Source organism: Berghia stephanieae, chromosome 3, assembly GCF_034508935.2.
Source record: "Berghia stephanieae isolate SIO BIC M18660-M18661 chromosome 3, UCSD_Bste_1.3, whole genome shotgun sequence".
NCBI lineage: Eukaryota > Metazoa > Mollusca > Gastropoda > Nudibranchia > Aeolidiidae > Berghia > Berghia stephanieae.
In genome coordinates, this window is record NC_088362.1 from 43,776,518 (window position 1) to 43,791,545 (window position 15,028).

Below are 15,028 nucleotides of genomic sequence, written 5' to 3' on the forward strand. Positions count from 1 at the left end.
GTCATTTTGTATAACAGCTTGGGGAGGCAATTGCTTAGCAGTGGAAAGGAACAAAATAAATTCAAATATTAAAAAATCCATTAAACGCTATATAAATGATGTTGACGATGTAGATCTTTTATACGAGAAATTTTGTATAAATAAAATAACTAAAATATTAAATGACCAGTATCATCCACTAAGACCATCAATTATTATGTCAGAAAGAAGTGGTCGCCCTTTCTCTATTTCAACGAAAACAGAGAGACACCGAAAATCTTTTCTGCCGTCCAGTATTAGGCTTTATAACAACAAGCAATAATCATTTTATATAATTCTTTCTCATTTTTACTTTTTAAAAATATAAATATTAATTTATTAATTTATTTGTTTTGCAATCTTTTCAATTTTCAATTTATAGTGACAGCTTTAACTATTTTACAGTGTTGAAATTATTTATATTATAAAGCGCAGCTCTGGTTATAGAGCTGCTCCTTTTTTATATATATATATACATCCTATTTCCATTGTATTTTTATCTTATGTGTAAATTATAACACGTCTGTACAAAAAATTTCCTTTTTGGGATGCAATAAAGTATTATTATTATTATTATTATTATATCATCATCATCATCATCATCATCATCATCATCATCATCATCATCATCATCATCATCATCATCATCATCATCATCATCATTATTATTATTATTATTATTGTTGTTATTATTATTATTATTATTATTATTATTATTATTATTATTATTATTATTATTATTATTATTATTATTATTATTATTATCATTAAAATGAGATCAGTTGTGTTGTCAAGGGTTTGTTAATACGCTTCAACAGTCGTAAGGTCACTTCCCTCGTAATTACACATGGTGACTTAGTAACTGGCTCTAAACTATCGGAACAGTGGCGGACGCCCTTATGAAATATTTCTCCGACGAGCATAAAAGTGTATACAGAGGAATAAAAACCATTATAAATCTGATCATGTTTTGACTTTTACACATTCTGATCACAAGACATGAAAAGTTCTAGCCAGCATGAAGAATAAAACTTACCGATTTTCTTTGTTTAGAACCACGTGACATCAGACTATTGAATCCAATTGAAATTCTTTCAATATCACTGCTCATAAGGAACAAAAAGTTTTGCAACCAGTCAAGGTTTTGCTCCTATATATTCACAGATTGGTAACCGTTACTCATTAGTCGACCAAGTGATTACCCACTAGATGAGGATATAGTTTCTTACTAAACAAAGCAGGTTTCGGCGGAACCAAAGAATGACCAAGAAACATCCACCAACTTTGCCAGCAAAATGGACGATCTCAACAAATGCTTTGATAAATCGAGCAACCGAACCAGAGAGGATGAGAAATTAACTTACCCATTGCCTAACTTTAATTAATTAAAAATTTACTATTTTACTTTTGTTTAATCATGTGTTAACGTTTTATTGTGTGAGGCTATTCTATTGATTTTAATAAAAGGATTTCTTCTTCAACGGGGATAAATATTTTTTTTATAATCCTGAGGTAATCCTATATAACGTTCCACGTCTACTACTGCTACGACTACCTATTTCTTTCAACTTAAAACTTTATTACTATCTGTCGAGTTGTGGGGAACTGAACCCAACTATATCATGGTGAAAGAGGCACCAGGCGACTTCTGTCTTTGGGGAAAACTTTTTAAAATTTCTATTTGTCCTTACCTACTTGCCACTTCTCCTATACAGACGCGACAGTTGGTGGTCACTAAAATGTGAAAGGAACAAAATTGACACCACTCAATTCTTTGTCATTATTTTTTGACAGCCTGTTAATGATTAGTTCTCACTAAATTATATTAATCAGAAAATAAGCGTTCAAAGGTTGACTGAAGTGAAGAATGTATCAATAAAGATGAGAGAAGATAGATTGAAATTGTTCGGACATGTAAAGAGACGAGAGAGGGGAGGAAGGTATTGAACTTACAAATAGCGGGAAAGAGGAAAAATGGACGCCCAAAGACTAGATGGCGGGATAAGATAAAGGATGATATGAAAGAACTGGGCCTGAAGGAAGATGCATGGAAAATGGCATTCATTATGGCAACCCTGCAAAATGCGGGATAAGCTGAAAGAAGAAGAAGAAGAAGGAGAAGAAGAAGAAGAAGAAGAAGAAGAAGAAGAAGAAGAAGAAGAAGAAGAAGAAGAAGGAGAAGAAGAAGAAGGAGAAAACAATAAGCGTTTAAAGTTATACACAGTTTGTATGTTGGTATGTTTAATTTGGCTGGCGGATTTTGTGAGCATTTTACCTAAACACATAGCATCAATGTCAATCAGACCATAAACTTTTAAGGTTAAACATAGTTTTGTGTGTTGATACTTTTCAGTTGGCGCGTAGATGTTATGAGTATCATACTTAAAAGCATAGCATCAACAGATTCATTGACGTCAATCCATCAAAAATGTGATTGGTTCTCAATAATAATGATAATAATAATAATAATAATAATAATAATAATAATAATAATAATAATAATAATAATAATAATAATAATGATAATAATAATAATAATAATAATAATAATAATAATAATAATAATAATAATAATAATAATAATAATAATAATAATAATGATAATAATAATAATCTAAACCTTACAGCTGCTTTTCAAAACTTTTCCATGCCTCTATTTTCTCCAGTGTATTATGTGATCTCTATTCTAATGGTTGTTTTGTAATCTTACCAAGGGCTTCTTCCCATGTGTCTTGTCCGACGCGTACTTATTTGAAGTTCTGATAACCCAAATTGTTATGGACTAATTATTGTAGTGGAAATACTCTCAAACCAACGCAAAATACTGTCCATTGCAACAACATTAAATCCTCGGTTCTTATTTACCTACTTCTGGTGCCATATCTGTTCGGTTATTAGACCTGCAATTATGTTCACCTAGGTCTTGCCAAATTCTATTTTTCAAGGAAGTCAAGTAGTTTGTATTTCTGGCAGTGTGCTGGATGAACAAGTGGGTACAGATAAAGACTCGGGTGTCGAATTAAAAAAAGAAAGATCAGCCTTAACCTGAAGAAGTCTTGGACATCCAAAGAGCTCAGTATGACCACGAAATTACATCTCTCTACAACACCAGTGTGAAAGTGATTCCTCTTTATAGCCCAGAAACATTGGGGATGACCAAGACATAGCAGCAAAAGCTACATACCTTTCTAAATTGCTATCTGAGACAAATTTTATAAACTTAGGTGACCAATTGGAGCGATTTATATGCAGGTGTTTGCCAAACCGAGTCATCGATCACCTTGTTGGGCTGTCCAACAATTGGATATTTCTAAATAAATGTAAACATGATGCTTGGTTTATGAGTTGTACAAAAAAAATATCACCAAATGTGATGTTGGATATTTCAAAAACTGTGAACACTTTTATTGTTTAGTTCATTTTAAGCACATTTTGCAATGTAACCAATGACTCAAGGACATGAAAAAATGAAATAGATCATCCGCTTTAGCAATGAAGAGTTGTGGAAAAGGCAAACCAGGAATATTTCCATCTTTGATCTAGAGGAAGACGCGGTGATAGTGTAGAAATAGTCAGTAATGATACAATAAAGTAATAACAAAATCCGTGTATAGATTATTGCTAACGTTTAATAGTGGATAGAACTTGGATTGATTGTATGGATCAGAGGACGAACCGTACAAGACTAAGAAAACGGAAGTAAACATTGAATACAATAGAAGTGCGTCGTAGTGCTTAAAATGTAAGACAAATGTTCGTGCGAAGCACCGACATAACTGGTCGCCACACTACCCCTCCCCCAGCGGGGCGCAACAGTTGTTCAGCGGAATCTTGGTGGTAGCCGAGATTCTCGACCTGATCGAGTTGTTGTCGCCAGGCGTCCCGTGACAGGGGTCGAATTCACGCGTTTCAGTTGCGTGTCATTTGAATGAGGTAATGTCAATGGTTTTGGGTTGGCTGTTGTGTGGCTGATGTTAGTGTCTGAGTGTGAGAGGTGTGCAGTTTTTAGTCGATCGATGGAAATCTTTTCAGAGCGACCTTTCATGTCCAAAATGAAATATTTGTCCCTTTTGTCAATAATCCGATAAGGGCCGTCGTATGGACGCTGGAGCGGATGTCTGTGCGAGTCAATTCTCACATAAACGTAACCAGTAGATGCCAGGTTGGATGGCACATATGTGGACTGTTGGCCGTGAAACTTGGGGGGTGGTGGTTTCATGGAACGTATTGTGTTTTGTAGCCGCTGAACGAATTCTGACTTTGGTGTAGATGTTTCAGGACCAGTCGACGACAAAAACTCTCCTGGAAGACGAAGGGTTGAACCGTAGACTAAATCAGCGGGGGAACAGCCAGAGTCCTCTCGCCAGGATGTACGAATCCCCAGCAACACAATGGGTATCTCCGAATACCAGTTTGTGCCTGTGGTCCGGGCTTTCAGTGCTGCCTTCAGTTGGCGATGGAATCGTTCAATCATCCCATTTGCTTGAGGGTGATATGCGGTTGTTCGGTTGACGTTGATGCCCAAACACCTGTTGCACTCTGTCCAAAGTGCCGATGTGAATTGTGCGCCACGGTCGGAAGTAATGTTTTCAGGAACACCAAATCGGGAAATCCAATGGTGTATCAAAGCTTGAGCACAGGTAGAAGCATGAGCATCTGGAAGAGGAATTGCCTCTGGCCACCTCGTGAAGCGATCGATGACTGTAAACAAGTAAGTCATACCTTGGCTGATGGGTAGTGGTCCAACGAGATCAACATGGAGGCTACTAAATCGATTCGTTGGTAGTGGCCGGTCGACAAGTGGTGCTCGGGTGTGCCTATGCACTTTGGAAGATTGACAATGATGACACTCTTTACACCATTTACGTATGTCTCTTTTCATCCCATGCCAAACGAAACGTTGACTGATGGCGCCGGCGTGGGAGAGACCGTGAATCTGGTCAAAAATTTGTCGAGTCCATGACGTTGGAAGAATGGGGCGTGTTGCGCCTGTTGAAGTGTCACACAAGACTGTGGATGAACCAAATGGAATGTTCTCAAGTGTAAGACCTGTGGTAGATTTGCGATAAGATTCCATTTCCTGTGAGTGAACCTTGTCATATGCAAGTTTAGTGAAATCAGTAATGGAACAGATGGCTGAGTCTGTGGGCGTCATAATATTAAAACGCGAGAAGGCATCAGCTACCACGTTAAATTGACCTGTGATATGCTGAATATCAGTGGTGAATTCGGCGATGTAAGACAAGTGTCTTGTTTGTCGAGGCAAGCGGTCAGTTTGACTGATGAGAGCGGAGACAAGTGGTTTGTGGTCTGTGAATAATGTAAATGCCCTACCTTCCAGGAAATGCCTGAAGTGTTTGACAGCGCTGTAAGCGGCGAGCAGTTCGCGGTCAAACGCACTGTATTTTTTTTTCTGTGGCTGAGAGCTTCCTAGAAAAGAAGGCAAGCGGGACCCAGTTATGACCTTGCTTTTGTTCAAGTTGTGCACCGACAGCTGAGTTGGAAGCGTTAACTGTAAGACTTGTTGGGGCATTTGGTAGGGGATGGTGAAGGAGAACAGCGTGTTTCAAAGCCTCCTTGGCCTTTTCAAACGCCGTATTGCAGTCATCAGACCACACGATGGATTGTCCTTTGCCACTTGCCTGAGAATGTAGTGGGGCAAGGAAGTCTGCCACGTGTGGGATAAATCTGTGGTAATAGTTTAGCAAGCCAAGGAATCGCTGAAGGCCGGCACGGTCAGTGGGAGGGGCACTGTCACGTAGAGAGGCCACCCTGTCCGGTAGTGGAAGAATCCCCTTCAGCAGTCACACGGTGGCCAAGAAAATCCAACTCGCTAACACCGAAAACGCATTTCGCCTTGTTGATCACAAGTCCGTTTGTAGAGAGGAGTTGAAAAAGTTCCCGTAAGTGTTCAATATGTTCTTTATGTGAATGACTGGCAACCAAAATGTCGTCAACATAGACGAAAGCGAAAGGTATGTCTCTCAAAATGCCATCCATGAGTCTTTGAAATGCTTGGGCAGCGTTCTTCAAGCCAAATGGCATCCGCACGAATTCCCACAACCCAAAATGGCGTAATGATTGCTGTTTTTGGAATTGACGACTCTGCCATGGGAATTTGATGATAGCCCCTAATCAGGTCGATCTTGGAAAAGGTGTTGCATCCAGAAAGGCGGCTATTGAAGTCGTGAATATGAGGTAGAGGATACCGATCATCTTTGGTCACAACATTGAGGTGTCTGTAGTCACCGCAAGGCCTCAGTTGGCCATCCGATTTGGAAACTACATGTAGAGGGGATGCCCATGCTGATTTAGAGCGACGGATGATTCCCATCTGCTCCATCTTGAAGAATTCAGCCTTTGCTGCAGTCAGTTTTTCTGGATTGAGACGGCGCGCTCGAGAGTGGACGGGTGGCCCATTGGTGATTATGTGATGCTCCACGCCGTGTTTGTTGCGAGATGAGTTAAACTGGGGAATGACAAGGTCTGGAAACTGTTGAAGGAGGTCAGAGTATGCAGTACTTGGGTGCACTGAGAGGCCGGCAAGGCTTATGGGTGAATTAGTATATTTAAGTGGAACAGAAATGTTGTCCATAGACAAGAGTCGTTTTCCTTTTAGATCAATTATCAGGGCGTTAGAAACAAAGAAATCCGCACCCAGGATGGGACGTGTCACATCTGCCAGGTAAAATTCGTGATTGAGGACTTGATTAGATTTTATTTCTAAAGTGATCGTGCGTTTACCCCAGGTTTTGATTGATGTTCCGTTTGCAGCAGAGAGTGTAATAGAAGGTGTTAATGTTCTACGGTCTTGAATTGAGGCGGGGTATACAGAAACATCAGCACCAGTATCGATCAAGAAAGATTGTCCCAAACGTCTATCATAAATGGAAAACGTGTTTGAATTTGGATTGCTGACCGATTCCACGTTCATCGGCCAGCCGAAGCGTTTCCCGAAGAAGGCAAGTTTTGTTTGTTTCCTTTGAGTTTCAGTAAACTGGAAAATTTACAACCATCTTGGCAGCGACGGGCGTCTGGTCCAAATCGTTGATGATAATAGCAAATAGAGTTGGGCATGCTATGTTGAAGAGGCTGTCCACGTTGGCGGACTGTCTTAATTGCAGCAACAGTCTCTTCTGACTGTGGTCGTGTGGTTGTTACATCCTGCTGAGGGTAAGTCAGGAATGGTGATGAGGAAATATGTTGCACACCGGACATGCGTGTCTCCCAGATCCTGTCAGCTGCCTCAGCCAATTCTTCTGTGTCTGTAAGATTGTGCCCGGCTAAAATGCCTCGAATGTCCGGGGGAAGGTTCATGAGAAATAATGCACGTTTTAGAGTGACAGGGTCATCATTCAGTGCATTTATCTTGCGCAGTAGAGCAGTTGGGCGTTTGTCACCAAGACCATTAAGATTAAGGAGTTCTGTGTCTTTCTGGGTCTGGGATTTGCCGAAGGTCTTGATCAAGGCTTTTTTTAAGCTGTTATATTTATCAAGATGTGGTGGGTTTACTAGCAGTGACTGAATTTCTTCTGCAGTATTTATGTCAAGAGAACTGACAACATAGTCGTACCTTGTCTGATCCTGAGTAATTTTCTTGGTGTTGAACTGTGCCTCCACTCTTGCGAACCAAACCTCCGGTGATTTAGTCCAGAATTCCGGGAGCTTGATGGAGACAGAGTTGATTTGTTGTTCACGGAAGTTGGTGGAAGCAGCAAGAGCCTGTAGTTGGCCTGTCAAATTCGCGACTTGTTGTGAGAGATCTGGTTGAGCCATTTTACGTATTCGCGTCGGGGTCACCAATGTAGAAATAGTCAGTAATGATACAATAAAGTAATAACAAAATCCGTGTATAGATTATTGCTAACGTTTAATAGTGGATAGAACTTGGATTGATTGTATGGATCAGAGGACGAACCGTACAAGACTAAGAAAACGGAAGTAAACATTGAATACAATAGAAGAGCGTCGTAGTGCTTAAAATGTAAGACAAATGTTCGTGCGAAGCACCGACATAACTGGTCGCCACAATAGATTGGTGCCACCCTCCGAAAACCAACATGTATTGTAAACAGGTATGATTGGACGTCACAAAGAAGGAGAAGAAGGGGACTGTCAACAAACAGCAGTACCTATGTGTTCAACCCTGGAGGAAATTGACGGTCATGGAACCACGTTGAGAAAGCTGGGCCCGTTTTCATGAACGCGGACTAGCGCTTAGTCTCTGACTATCTCTGACTTTAGTAATCGCGTTTCATGTGAGCTGAATAAGCATGTCCGGGACTAAAATCACGACACCTTAGGACAAAGTTTTAGTCACTTGCCGAAGAAAGACTTCATGATTTAGTCTGAGTCTAGTTACTAGGTGACGTCATAGCGTCAACAAGTTAGCAGCTATTTTTAGGTTGAGTGCGCTTCGCTTCGGAAAAAAAATACTTGGGTTACAAGACAGACTTTGACAAAGGCAAAAAGTGTCCCGTTGCCAATGACACTGGCTTTGAAAAAACAATAAGATAAATACAGATCGTCGAAAGTACACATTTTTGTGAGTAAAAGCTAAAAAAAAAATCTGAATCTATCGGCTCGGTCATTGAGAGTGAATGAAAGACTCCGAAATAAAAGGGTTTGCGTCAAAGAACAACAAAATAAATGATTAGAAAGTATAGTGGTGACAAAAAATATTCTGTTGACGTTGCAATTGACTGAAATAATGTGATTAATCAGAACATACTTTCTCTTTTGTGTAATTATTTATTGTTTTGGTTCAATTTCTTTGAGTTTCAAATTCGGTGTTCGGTTGTCTCGATGAAACTGCCATTGTTCTAAATAATAGAATTGACGGTCGACGATGGACATCATTGCAGTCTATAACAGTCGACAGTCAATATCACGTGTGTTACTAATTTCCAGTTTGGAAATCTTATGAGTTGAAAGTATGAAGGCGTGTCTATCTTTCCTATCTTCATGTAGTAGAGAGGTGATGCTACCCCAGAGGAGTTTAGAAAACGGTAAGGGCTGCCTGAAGCCGGTGATCGTAAAATACTAACGAAAGAGTGAAAATGGAAAGGCTTCGTATGGGAACAAAACAGACAATGGACGTTTCGGGTACAAACCCTTCGTCAGCACAACAATACACAAATAAACGTGGAAAACAAATAAAATATAATGAAAAATAACTTGTATCGTCTGTACTCAATGGTGGTTGCAGTATGAATGAAATGTTAGTAGAAAAGTGCCAGAAGACAATAGAGAATAAAAATTTTTTTCGCGGCGGTGGTGGGGTTTGAACCTGCGACCTTATTGGTACGACAACTCCGCCTGGCAGGTGAGAGCGTGGCTCTACCGTGTGAGCTATCCACGAACACAAAAATATTCGTTTCAAACCCAAAGTCATTTCTAGATCCCTCTCTGACCCACTTCTTGAGATCGCCGATTCGTTCACCACCATCGCGAAGTAATTTTGACCAGCAGTTAAGCTTAATAGCCGATATTCTCATCACAAACATATAACATAGAAACGATTGAGACATTGAGTATGCTCCGGTGTATGGGGTGAATTTTTAATTCAGAAAAGTGAGTGGAGCAGGCACTTATGTTGGTAACAACAAGATATGAAGTGAGTAGAAAAGTGCCAGAAGACAATAGAGAATAAAAATTTTTTTCGAGGCGGTGGTGGGGTTTGAACCTGCGACCTTATTGGTACGACAACTCCGCCTGGCAGGTGAGAGCGTGGCTCTACCGTGTGAGCTATCCACGAACACAAAAATATTCGTTTCAAACCCAAAGTCATTTCTAGATCCCTCTCTCACCCACTTCTTGAGATCGCCGATTCGTTCACCACCATCGCGAAGTAATTTTGACCAGCAGTTAAGCTTAATAGCCGATATTCTCATCACAAACATATAACATAGAAACGATTGAGACATTGAGTATGCTCCGGTGTATGGGGTGAATTCGCAGTTCCTCGATGCGGTATTTCAACGTATAGTTCCCACCCTGCCATCGTATATCAAGGACACTAACCATGCTCTTGGTGTCATTGACGAAATTCGATTCCAGGATGAACGTCCACGGCTAATTTTCACCATGGATGTGAAGGCACTGTACACATCCATACCGCATCCTGACGGACTGCGTGCCATCAGGCATTTCGTCGACCGCCATCCATTACCAGGGATTTCCAGCAACAGCATTGTGAGGCTCACCGAACTTGTGCTCACACTCAACACTTTTGAGTTCAATGATGTATTTTTCCATCAGATCTCAGGTGTTGCGATGGGCACCAAGATGGGTCCCTCATATGCTAACCTCTTCATGGGCTACGTTGAGGAAACCTTCTTCCATCAGTACAGTGGACCTGCCCCCGAGCTGTTCAAAAGGTACATTGACGACTGTTTCGGCATTACGTCATTGACCCACAGCCAGTTGAAAGGGTTCATCCTAGCGATGGACTCCTTCCACCCGTCCATAGAGTACACTTATGAGATTTCAACCTCTGAGGTGAACTTTTTGGACATCAAGGCTGTATTGACCAGCACGGGAGTACGGACCACTGTACACTACAAGGAAACGGACAGTCACAGCTACCTGCTCTATCGGTCATCCCATCCGGTGAAGTGCAAAGACTCCATCCCATTCAGTCAGATACTCCGCTTGCGGAGACTCTGTCTGGAAGATGATGAATTTGCGCTTCAACGTGATCGCATGCTCGATTTTTTTAGGGCACGGGAATATCCCGAAAGGGTTTTGCTTAAGGCTGTCCGGAAAGCCAGCCTCGTGTCGAGAGAAGCAGCAATGAGGCCTCGCAATGCCAGGAAGCAGGAGACACAGCGTCCCATTTTAGTCCTCACGCATCACCCCCATGCCGATCAAGTGAGGAACATCCTATTGCAGAACTATGGGATCCTCCAGGCGGGCGAAGACACCCACAGAGTTTTCTCAGAACCCCCGTTGGTAGCATATCGACGGGATCGTAACCTGAGGGACCCTTTCACCTCGCCCCCTCCACCCCCCCCTACTGTTCCACTACAGCGTTCTACTACTACTACTACTACTACTACTACTACTACTACTACTACTACTACTACTACAACTACTACTACTACTACTACTACTACTACTACTACTACTACTACTACTACTACTACTACTACTACTACTACTACTACTACTACCAATATGTCTTTTATCTTCCATTATAGTCTGGAAAGTTCTGTTCCCTGACGCTGACCTTTGCTTATCAATTAGATCACCCCCCTGGGGCACCCTATCCTCTACCCACGCCACGCTAACATTTCATTCATACTGCAACCACCATTGAGTACAGACGATACAAGTTATTTTTCATTATATTTTATTTGTTTTCCACGTTTATTTGTGTATTGTTGTGCTGACGAAGGGTTTGTACCCGAAACGTCCATTGTCTGTTTTGTTCCCATACGAAGCCTTTCCATTTTCACCCAGAGGAGTTTTTAAGCTAACGCGTTAGCTATACAATCTCTCTGGTTATCCGCACAAAATAACCGAATTAGTCACCGTCCTTTACAATGCCCACTTCTAGGCAAGTGACTAGCTAGTCCGAGACTAGAAAGCGTTCATGAAATCCGATTTTTTAAGACACTTGTTTCGCTTGAGCTTAAGATTAGCTACTCATTTACTAGACTAGTAAATTACTAATTCTAGTCCTCGTTCATGAAAACGGGCCCTGGAGATGATGGACAAGGAGGGCGAAAAGATGTTGATGCTCCACGGGGAGCCCAGCGCACAAGTAAGTTATTCATTGAATTCAATTCCATTTGGTATATTTTATTGACGAGAATCAATATAGCGTTTTAGAGTGCTAAAAGGCAGGATTTCATGTTTATGATCGCCTCGATATTACTTTGACATTCCAGCTTGATGCCGTTTCGAGGCGATGGGTCACATATTATCGATATTGGAAGTAAAACTTTCTAGCCAAACTGAAAAAAGTGTTCCTAGCTGTGTGTCCATTCAGACATTCTCTCTCTCTCTCTCTCTCTCTCTCTCTCTCTCTCGCTCTCTCTCTCTCGCTCTCTCTCTCGCTCTCTCTCTCTCACTCACTCTCTCACTCTCTCTCTCGCGCTCTCTCTCTCTCTTTCTCCCTCGCGCTCTCTCTCTCTCTAGCTCTCTCTCTCTCTCTCTCTCTCTCTCTCTCTCTCTCTCTCTCTCTCTCTCTCTCTCTCTCTTTCCTCCTCATTGATGTAAGCAAAGATTTACGTAAACTCCCTTTTCTTTCACATGCAAATAGATCATGTTCAACTGTTCAAGCCATTGAGATCCCCAATTTAATCCTAACATTCTACGTAAATTGAAATAATATATCATTTATAATTACTTTTAAAGGGCTTTTCAAAGATATTAACCCTTAATAGCCACTGTTCGACTATCCTTTGATTAACATCATACCTTATCCTATTCATATAGATATTAATGCTATGCGCTTAATTAAAAAACCCACAACATCCGCCAGTCTGATATAGTTAAAATGGACCAAACACACAAAACTATGTGTAACCTTAAACGTTTCTAGTTGGATTGATATAAATGAGTGAGAACTATTCCCCAAAAAAATAATTTAAAAAATGGCAGGCTAAAAACAATAACATTTGAATGATGTCAATTTCGTTCCATCTATTGAAGCCAAGCGGTTGTAATAGAACGGTCGGATACGGGGTTATAAACAGATAAATAAAGGAAGAAATTCAGATTTTTGAGAAATTATTAAAGTCTGGCCGTTCAAAGGTTAATCTTTCAGGCAGGCCCCTTGAGTGTTATGCATCGTGTTGTAAAAGACACGGTTGGTAGAATTCTCAAGTCCCACGTATCTGTTCGTGTGTGTCTGATTTGGTGCCGAGGAATTCCACGGATGAGAGAAAATAGACAAAAGGAATGACAACGATTACCAATTTCTGAATTTCAGGCCTTCTGATCAAGCTACTGCAAAACTAGCGTAACTAACAATATTCGGTAGGTTTTGTTTGTGTCCAAGTTATTGCAAAAATGGTGTTATTGACAACATACTGCAATATATTTAGGATCAAGCTATTGAATAAGCACCGTTTTAAGGGGCGGTTTGGATCTAATTATTAGGAAAATCCTTCAAAAAATTGAATTTGAGATTTTGGTGGAAAACGATATTTTATTATCTTAGAAGTAATATTATTGAAGTCCAACTTCTTAAAATGGACTATAAAGGTAAAAAAACAAAACAAAAACAAACACACACTCAGTCGAAAAGGGTACAGATAGTAAGAAAACGGAAATCTATTTTGCTATTCTCTCAATATGTCATTTTTCTAAGGGTATGGGATACTGTGTCAAACGTTTCTCAGAATCTATTCAATGAAATTGTCTGAAAATTTCCACAGTTATCACAGAGATAATGTAGTATGTCACCATACAGAGATCTTTTTGATAAGGTATGTGAATTTTGAATTATAATCCAAATTATACATTTTAAACATCGATTTTGTCATAACATTTTGATTCTCAACTTTGTAATGTTCTAATTAGAATTCCATACGCTAAAGCTGTAAAATCTCTCTATGGCGACACACCATGCTACAGTGTTGATAAGAGGGAAGAATATGGAGGTTTTTGTAGAACGTTTGCCACAAGATTGTTGTATTTTTTTAAAATGTCAGACCCCAAAATAGGTCGCACAACGGGTATCAACACAGATAATGTATTTTTTTCACCAAAAATGTTGATTTTTTAAAACGTATAATGACGATACAGAATGATTAAAACCGCCCAATATAGGTAATTACAGTTTTTTAAGAAATGACCCAAACAGCCCCTTAAAACAGATATTGATTCTCCTCAATAAAACATGACAATATTGAATTGAATTTAATTGATTTCTTACTTAAGCCGTTGGGCTCCCCGTTGAGCAAATACCATCGACAAATTTTCGCCATCCTACTCTCTCATGTTGGAATTGGATAACTTATATGGTAATAATGCGGCTGTTGCTGCTGTTGCTGCTGTTGTTGCTGCTACCGCTGATGCCGCTGATGATGATGATAATGATGATGATGATGATGATGATGATGATGATGGTGGTGGTGGTGATGATATTAATAAAATTATTTTTTTCATACACAATTCAGAACGGGAGATCTTAATTTTGATAACAAAAAAAATAAAAAAATAAAAATAGGAAGTCTAAATTGAGGGATACAAATGCAGCACAATTTGAACAAATACTTACTCGACGGTGTGTGTACGCCTGGCACTCGAGCTTTGTGTACTCTAGTTATTATAATTGTAAAATGATGATGATGATGATGATGATGATGATGATGATGATGATGATGATGATGATGATGATCATGATGCTAATGCTGCTGCTGCTGCTGCTGCTGCTGCTGCTGCTGCTGATGATGATGATGATGATGATGATGATGATGATGATGATGATGACGACTACGACGATGACACAAGAAAAAACCCCCCAGATAACCGATGAACATTTTCTTGTATAAATCTATAGTTCAAACTGACACTGACCAGGGAAAGGAACTTCTCCATATCAAATGACTGTTTTCAATTCTGGCAAGAGTTGTTTATCTGTAATGATCCTGGGTGGATCCTGACCTCCCATAGTGGGCAGGGAGGTACATATCCCCTATGTCTGTTTTCCAACATGCTTTCTGTCTTTGTATTGGAATGAGATTACTTGGTTTTTCTCCTGGCCCTGGCCGGATACATTGGCTGGGAGGGCAACAGTCCAATGTATAGTTAGTTTTGGGAGATGATATTTTTTTCCTTTAAATAATCTCTCTATTATGCACTCTATTATGTTTTATTATGTATTATATATGATTTGTAAACATTTGAGTGTAGTCCTCTTAGTGGGGACCTGTGCTTGTGTCTGGATGAGACTTTTAGGTGATCTCAATTTAAGTACACTGATAGTGTGCTCTTGGAATCTACATCTGTTTCCTATTTGAACCAATTCCCCTTTGTCTTACCTTTTCTTGGATGC

At 40.0% G+C, this 15,028-nt stretch overlaps 2 protein-coding genes across 2 annotated transcripts; both read right to left on the reverse strand.

Annotated features, from left to right (window-relative positions):
- Positions 1 to 6,149: 6,149 nt before the first annotated feature.
- LOC144969244 (uncharacterized) lies at positions 6,150 to 6,952 on the reverse strand. Its single transcript, XM_078908356.1, has 2 exons — positions 6,305 to 6,952; positions 6,150 to 6,194 (listed from the first exon to the last, which is right to left on the reverse strand). The coding sequence occupies exons 1-2, from the start codon at positions 6,950 to 6,952 to the stop codon at positions 6,150 to 6,152; spliced, it is 693 nt and encodes a 230-aa protein (XP_078764482.1).
- LOC144969245 (uncharacterized) lies at positions 6,949 to 7,794 on the reverse strand. Its single transcript, XM_078908357.1, has one exon. It carries the CDS (start codon positions 7,792 to 7,794, stop codon positions 6,949 to 6,951), a length of 846 nt encoding a protein of 281 aa, XP_078764483.1.
- Between the last annotated feature and the right edge of the window lie 7,234 nt (positions 7,795 to 15,028).

Bases quoted from the DNA above. Each gene is read 5' to 3' on its own strand.
- LOC144969244 (XM_078908356.1), bottom strand. From the start codon at position 6,952: ATGAACGTGGAATCGGTCAGCAATCCAAATTCAAACACGTTTTCCATT. The intron at 6,195-6,304 runs GTAGTTTCCAAA...CGACTTCAATAG, and splicing joins CATGGGCATCCCCTCTACAT to CCGCCTTTCTGGATGCAACA.
- LOC144969245 (XM_078908357.1), bottom strand. From the start codon at position 7,794: ATGGCTCAACCAGATCTCTCACAACAAGTCGCGAATTTGACAGGCCAA.